Source organism: Leucoraja erinacea, chromosome 32, assembly GCF_028641065.1.
Source record: "Leucoraja erinacea ecotype New England chromosome 32, Leri_hhj_1, whole genome shotgun sequence".
NCBI classification, from domain to species: domain Eukaryota; kingdom Metazoa; phylum Chordata; class Chondrichthyes; order Rajiformes; family Rajidae; genus Leucoraja; species Leucoraja erinaceus.
In genome coordinates this window covers 10,560,524-10,568,808 of record NC_073408.1, presented here as the reverse complement: position 1 = coordinate 10,568,808, position 8,285 = coordinate 10,560,524, and the positions used below count along the sequence as shown (strand labels likewise).

General features: G+C 43.0%; 1 protein-coding gene across 1 annotated transcript; it reads left to right on the top strand.

The window, feature by feature from the left end:
- The first annotated feature begins 213 nt into the window (after nt 1–213).
- Nucleotides 214–7,650, top strand: LOC129712356 (uncharacterized). Its single transcript, XM_055660709.1, has 4 exons — nt 214–759; nt 1,754–1,977; nt 4,412–4,576; nt 6,048–7,650. Exons 1-4 carry the CDS (start codon nt 522–524, stop codon nt 6,429–6,431), a joined length of 1,011 nt encoding a protein of 336 aa, XP_055516684.1. The 5' UTR covers nt 214–521; the 3' UTR covers nt 6,432–7,650.
- The last annotated feature ends 635 nt before the right edge of the window (nt 7,651–8,285 follow it).

Below are 8,285 nucleotides of genomic sequence, written 5' to 3'. Positions count from 1 at the left end.
CTCCTTCAGTCTGAAGAAGGGTTCCGACTTGAAACATCAGCTACTCCTGTTCTCCAGAGATGCTGCCTGACCTGCAGCGTTACTTTAGCATTATGTGTCTATCTACGGTATAAACCAGCATCTGCAGTTCCTTCCTACACATTATTTCAATCAAATATGATCTGTTTTACCATTCAAAGCAGATAAAATGGTACTCTGGCATTCATGATCAAATGGAATACAATGTATTTTTGGTAAAGTGTTATAAAAAAAAAAAAAAAGAACTGCAGATGCTGGTTTACAAAAAAAACAAAGTGCTGGAGTAACTCCGGATCAGGCAGCATCCATGGAGAACATGAGGAGGTGACATTTCGGATGAGGACCCTTCCTCGGAGTATTTTTGGCCATGGAGAAGGCTAAAGGCCTTATCTTATTCCATGTCTTAATTATTTAGACCTTAACACAGGAGCAGTGTACATGTTCTGCCGGAGTATATTATAAAGTACTTGCACACCTTTCATCTTTTGTCAGTTATCGGCGCAATGAAGCCAGTAAAATGTCCTCTGGGATACCGGGAGTATGATGGATCCAGTCGGCACACCTTCAACGGCACATGTGAGCCTTGCCCAGCAGGTTATTATGGGAACCACAGCCAACGCCAGGTGTGTCTAGAGTGCCGAGCGGGTGTGGTCTGCCTTCAAGGAGCCACCACCACTGATCCAACGTCAAACGTGACAGAGCACGGGATGATGGCGGTCAGATCTTACATCTGTCCAAAAGGTAGATTGGTTTTGAAGAGCAACCGTCTCTTTTAACTGAACCATTGTACCTGACCTAGGATCAGATGCATTAACACAAACTGTAGTCACATAGACTCACACAGCACAAAAACAGGGTCTCGGGCTCAACTTCTCCATTCTGACCAAGATGCCCCATCTAAGCCACTCCCATTTGTCTGCAATTGGCCCATATCCGTATAAAACTTTCCTCTCCATGTACCTTTCCAAATGTCTTTTCAATATTCGTGAATTTCAATGTTTTTATTGTAACTGCCTCGACTGCTTCCTCTGGCAGCTCATTCCATGAACCAACCACCTTCATTGTTAAACCATTGCCCCTTGGATTCCATTTAAATCGTTCTCCTCTCAGCAAAACATAGACTAGAGCGTAAGCCCGATCTTCCAACCTACCTCATTGTGAACCTTGGACTTTTTTCTGTAACACTAATGTCATAACTTTGTCATACTATATTCTGCACTTTGGTATTTTTCTCTTTGCATGTTCTGTTGTACACTGTGACTTGATTGTACTCGTGTACAGTTGATATGGCTGGATAGCACACAAATAATATTTTTCAATATATCTCACTGCACCTGACAATAATAAACCAATACTAATACCAACAGTCAATTCTTGTTTTATTCTGCAATATGCTAAAGAAAAAGTGTGGCACAGTGGTGCAGCGGTAGAGTTGCTGCCTTACAGTGGCAGAGACCCGGGTTTGATCCTCAGTTTGTACATTCTCTCAGTGACAGTGTGAGTTTTCTCTGGGCGCTCCGGTTTCCTCCCACACTCCACAAAGATGTACAGGATCGTAGGTTAATTGGCTTCAGTAAACATTGCAAGGATAATGCTAATGTACAGGGCGATTGCTAGTCAGCGTGCATTCGGTGGGACAAAGGGCCTGTTTCCACGCCGTATCTTTAAAGTCTAAAATGTATCTGCCAGCAAGGTGAATTCACTAAAAGCACACCTTCTGCAAAATCATTTGCAGGTCATTACTGCCCTGACGGGAGTGCTGTGCCAATTCCTTGTCCCATGGGTACTTACAATCCCAGTGAACGAGCAGGCAACGTGGGGAGCTGCCTGAGGTGCCCCACCAACCGCTTCAACCATTTAACAGGGCAAGCTGCCTGCTTCATCTGCGGTTCAGAGGCTCTGCAGCCTGAAGAAGGGCACGACCATTGTGTTTGCATTCAGTCTGGACAGATATTCCAGGTGAGAACATTAAGGTTTGTACTCCTTCAGGAACGGTTTCCTCCCCGATGTCATCAGACTACTGAACATCAGAGGTCCTCTCATAAGCTAAGTCCCTGTAGTCCCTTTAGACGAAGCACTTATTCTGCAATGCTATAACACTGTACTATATTCCACACTCTGGTATTTGTCCCTTTGCACTACCTGTAGCAATGTTACAAAATTTTGAGATTTAAAAAATCAAGTCTGCAATTTATCCCATCAGATAAAGCATAACAATAAGTTTAATTTGACACCTAATTCACTTTCATATCTCAAGTAATAAAAAAGTTATGGCCATTTTCATACTCGGAAATTAGCATCTTGTTCCCTATTGATTTTCTATGGACATAACAAAAAAGCTGTGATCGTGGACAGTCAAAAGCCCATAACCTTCTTAAAAATTAAGAGAACTGAATGAAATTTTCAGTTATCATAGATTGAAGCATTCTGAAACAAATATAAAATAATCTTACTTGGATTACCTGAAATTAAAGCATATAATTAGTTAGTTACCCAATTGTAGCTAATTTCAAACTTCAATTACTAGATCTAAACATCTATCCATTTCTTAATAAATGATTAACATTTTTAAATAGCCCAAGTGTCCAAATAATATTCACAAATAATTCACAATAAAACATGATTTTTAAATCTCATTTACATCAATTTATAGGCCAAATGGAAGGAATTTAGTGTTCGATTGCTGTAAATTAAAGTCAATTTAAATCGGCTTTCTAGTGGGTTCCTGTGGAACGCGCTGGTTTAGAACGTTCACATTGCGCTGGATTTGTGCCCTCAAATGCCCAGAAAAATACTGCGGGATATAAAGAGCCCAAAATGAGCTACTCGCTATAGAAAACTTTAATAACAGGGTTATATACAAGCCCCATTTAATGTAAAAATAAGGTACATACCTTTAATTGTTTGCTTTATAAAACCCTGGGGCTGCGAGAGGTTGCAAGTTTAGAGAGTGATTTTTAAACTACTATAAATATTATACAAGGCCATAAAAACTAATAATACCTTTTGCGACGGGGTCTTTCAGCGATTTTCCGTTAATGATTTACTAGGCTGAACATTTTCGATTGGAACAGCCTAGTAAAAATCGCGTTTTAAACCCGCCCCCTCTAAACAGCGCCAAAATCACACACACGGGGTAGGGCAGATGCTCAGCCACGATTCAGGTAGGTTTTGTAACATACCTACTACCTGTGGTAGTGGTGTATGGTGTGATGGTGTGATTGTCCTTGTGTATAGTATGGTTTGACTGGATTGTATGCATGTGTATTTTGGTACACATGGCAAAACATAAACCAGACCAATACCAATGGCTTGGAGCATTCACATAACTGGAATGCACTGCTCGCCCATATTTCCAATGAAGCACAACCTCCCAATCTCTTTTTTTAAAATTTTATTTATATTTTAATTATTAGAAGTAAGTACAATAATATGGTACTGTAGGTACCTAGTATATATTGGCATGTTACAATTCATGTACAGCTTCTTATTATTTTTATTTTAACAATAAAAAGGAGACAGAAAAAGAATAGAAAAGTGTGTGATATCAGAAAGTGAGAAAAGGAAAATAAGAAAAGAAAGTAAATGAAGAGAAAATAAGCAGAGGTAGAAAGCAGAAGAATAAAGGAGAGGGAGCTATTTGTTATTCTTGACCACCATTCACCCAGTCCTGAAACGGATAGTTTCTATGTTTGTATTGCACCATATGCTTCTAAGAAATCGACAAATGGAGACCAAATCCTTTGGAAAAATGGTCTACTTTGCCGCTTAGGAGGAATCGTATTTCTTCAATTTCATTCCTGTTTCTTATTCGTGTTAATCATTGGGGTATTGGATTTAAAGCCTAGATTTAAAGATAAATGCAATGTTCCTTTTCCATCAGAGAGACTATTTTAACAACAGAAAGTGCTGGAGGAACTCAGCAGGGCGGGCAACATCTGTGGAGAACATGGCTATAAGATGTTTCAGGTCAAGACGAGTGAGAAAGCTGGAAGAGCCATGTGGGTCTGTCCATTTCCTCCACAGATGCTGCCTGACCTGCTGAGTTCCTCTAGCACGTTGTACTTTGCTTAAGATTCTAACGTCTCCAATTCCTTGTGTGATCTCATTTTAACAATGCGTCTGGGCATGGTCAACATTGTTTGTAAACTCACTAGACCACTGGAGGTCTTCCCAGACATGTATTTGCTAATCACCCTACTCCTGTCTCTGGTGGTCTGTTATGTGTGACCTTTTTCCATGTGTAAGTGTAGAAATATGATGGCACTGGAAACCTTCCTGTTTTCTGGAGCATGCACCAGTTTCTCCCATGCGCTGTTCCCTTGAGACATGTATGCATGGGTGGCTGTTGTTTTGTGCCCCTATTATGTGTATGCTATTTAATCTTTTTCAGCCCAGTGACTCACAATGTACGTGTGCTGTGAGACATCAGATGGTATCTGAAGAAACAAGAGAATGCGTCAGGAAGCAGTATGACATTTGCAGTGAAGGAGCCAGCAGGAATCAGGATGGAGCTTGTCTGATGATCAAGGAGTGGGAGGAATATTGTTCACTGAAGGTCTGTACCACAGATGGAAGTTTCCTGTATCTGTTACCTTCTCCACATGACACCCCAGGGTGTCAGATTAGAATCTTTCAAACCTTGACAAAGATGGAACCAAATTTCACTTGCATTCAGCTAACTGACCAGATGATATGTATTAGGAGAAGTAGATATTCAGCAGAGATCTTCCTTTGAAAAGTAACAAAATATTACAAATGCTAGAATCTGCAATAACGCAAAGTGCAGCGGGTCATGTCGAACCTGGCACGAGAAATATGGTTACAGTTCACATTAATGACCTTTCATAGGATGTCTTCCCGATCAATGGCTTTTCATCGGGGTTGAAGATAAGGCATGATCTGACAAGTTTGCTGTGTTTCTATTTTCTTTTGGCCGACCTGTTGTTTCTTTCCCAGTCAATTATTTCTGTCTTGTGTTGAGTAACACATCGAACCTTTTACATCCACCCATAATATCAGGTGAGGACTTCACTTTACATCCTCTTGGATAGATAGTATGGGGGAATCAGTTCAACGCTGTGATAGTTGTGTAACTTACAGATCGCCCTTCTGCAGAGTGCTTGGTTCATAAATCACTGATTCTGAAGGAATCGCAGAAACTCGATGGAACAGCTGGAAGAGCCATTGCCTCACAGTACCAGAGACCCAGGTTTGACCCGGACCATGGGTGCTGGTAGGGCAGACTTGATGATTTTTCACACAGAGAGTGGTGAGTCTCTGGAACTCTCTGCCACAGAAGGTAGTTGAGGCCAGTTCATTGGCTATATTTAAGAGGGCGTTAGATGTGGCCCTTGTGGCTAAAGGGATCAGGGGGTATGGAGAGAAGGCAGGATACTGAGTTGGATGATCAGCCATGATCATATTGAATGGCGGTGCAGGCTCGAAGGGCCGAATGGCCTACTCCTCCACCTATTTTCTATGTTTCTATAATCCGCGTGTCTGACCCAGTCTATACGGATGCCACAATGAACACCTATCTGTACCAAGTCCTCCATTTCCTACTTTCCTTTGCAATTGTTCCCATATTAATATGTAGTTAAAAACAGCAAATCCTATCAAAGCAGGAGTGGTTAGAGGGTCTAGACCGTGGGATGCCTGCCTACATTTCATTGCATTGCCATAGAGGACATAACCTCTGCAGTTCACGCCCTTGCACTCGCCCCCACCGACAACTCCTTCGTAGCTCTGTGATTTCTAGCACTCCCAGCAGATCCAGCTTCCAATTTAGTTTGATACGTTCTTGTGTAATGCCTTGGGGTAATTTACTGGGAGCATGAGGTAGATTTAACCGGTTGTTTGGACTATTTTACTGAGATCCAACAGTGTGTTTATTGTACACAATGTTGCCTGTGAGCTGCGTACGTCCATCTTGTGACGTTCCCCGACGTGGTTGAATTACTACTATATTCTGCGCTGTTTCAGTGACTTTGAGGCCGCTGGTTACAGGATGCTTTGTTCCTTTGCAGGTTTGTGCATCCCCTGCAGACTACCAGGGCTTTGACAGATATTTGGGACTTTGTCTCTGCCGGGTTGTTGCCTTGGACTCTGTGTGTGACCGGCAGTGCAGGTGGCTCCAATGCAACAGGCTGCAGATACTCTGTGAAGGAGGACCAGGGCTTCTCATCACCTACAGAAGTGGTTTGCAGGTACCAACACAGCACCTAAGTGGAAAGCACTTCCCTTGTGGTTTAGCTGGTAACTGGTTTAGACTTTTAGTTTTTAGACTTTTAGAGATACAGCGTGGAAACAGGCCCTTCGGCCCACCGAGTCCCCGCTGGCCAGCGATCGCCCTGTCAACTAGCACTATCCTACACACAGGGGACAATATACAATTTACAGAAGGCAATTAACCTTCAAACCTCTATGTCCTTGGAATGTGGGAGGAAAGCGGAATACCCGGAGAAAACCCACGCAGTCACAGGCAGAACGTACAATCTCCATGCAGGCCGCACCCAGAGACAGGATCGATCCTGGGTCTCTACTGCTGTAAGGCAGCAACTCTACCACTGCCCCACTCCGGGTTAACTGTGGTAATGCAAGGATTGGTCAGATGGGCTGCGTTTCCCACTTTATCTGGCACCAGTGAATGATGTGATTAGAATGACTTTCTGCAGAGAAGGGGAAGGGGAAGGCCAAACAGAGTTTCAACTCTAGGGGAATACCCTTGGTTTGGATGGTCCCCACAATAGAAAACATACTGTGGGATTGTATAACTGCTTGTTTTAGGAACAGCTCTGTGCAAGCTCGCAAGAGATTACAGAGTTATGGATGTAGCCCAGTCCATCACATGGAACAGACTCCCCACCATCAACTCCATCTACACTACACACTGCCTTGGGAAAGCAGCCAATATAATCAAAGATCGTTCCCACCTCGGTCATTCCTTCTTCTCCCCACTCCTGTCAGACAGAAGATGGAGAAGCTTGAAGATGTGTAACACCAGACTCAGGAACAAATTCTCCCCCACTGTTTAGAGCAGCCTTCCATGAGATAGGGTAGAGTCCGATTCTCCTCTATATCAATGCAGACATGGGATTTGTTTCTGGAACTGTTACACTACAATGCGGAGATCTGTATTCTGCACTCTGCATCTCTCCCCTTGCTCCGCCTATTGTACTTGAGTTTGGCTTGATCGTATTTATCTCATCTGTTTGGATAGCACGCAAAACAAAGTTTTCACTGTATCTTGGTGCACGTGACAATCATAAACCTAAACGTGATCCAGCGAGACAGACGGGCTGTCCCTCGGGTGACCCTATGCACACCATTCATCTCCAACCCTTAATGTGGGAGGGTTGGCACTATGAATTTCACTGGGCATCAAGCAAGGACAGAATTAGGCAATCTTTATATGTCCCCAGCCTGTAGATGCAGTCCGCTATGCTAATGCTGGGAGCATGTCTAAGGCAGTCAACTGGTCCAACCCTCTCTGGGATATGAGGAAGCCCTTCTAGAACATCAGACATAAGACATGGAACAGAGAGCACAAGAGCACTGGAACAGGCCTTACGGCCCACAACGCCCTTGCCAAACATGATAACTAATCTGCTCTGCCTGCACGTGATCCATATCTCCTCATCCATCCCCCCCCCCCCCCCATTCACTTCTTACATAAGATGTAAATTCTGAGGCTGGCGTAAACTTTGGCTTACAGGTTGAGGTGCCCTTGAACCACATTGGAAGGGTCCTGAACAGTGGAAATGCCTTGGAGAAGATCCAGTGCCCTCCACATCATAACTTCATCCGGCCAGTGTACCTCGTGGAGATGTCTGGTGAGGCCTTATTACAGGTTCTCAGATCTTATTGTAAATGAAAAACCAATTGCTGTCGTCAAAACTCTACTTCCAAAGCAGAGAAATATATACATTTGTTTATTGGTGTTGCAAAGTTCCATTTATTCTGGGAAATTAAGACAAATGAACAAAACCTTGATTTGCTGCCACAAGGAATGTAACAATTATCATTTACTGAGAGGGGGCAATTCATATTTAAATGAAATAGCATTCATCTGAGATTAAATGCTTTTATACTTGTCATTGGTACTGATTGGAGATGATCAGCCATGATCACATTGAATGGCGGTGCTGGCTCGAAGGGCCGAATGGCCTACTCCTGCACCTGTTGTCTATTATCTATTGTATTGGGTGCTGCAGCACAAAGACTGAAGGCCCCTCATCCAGACAAACAGCTCTTCTGCATTATTG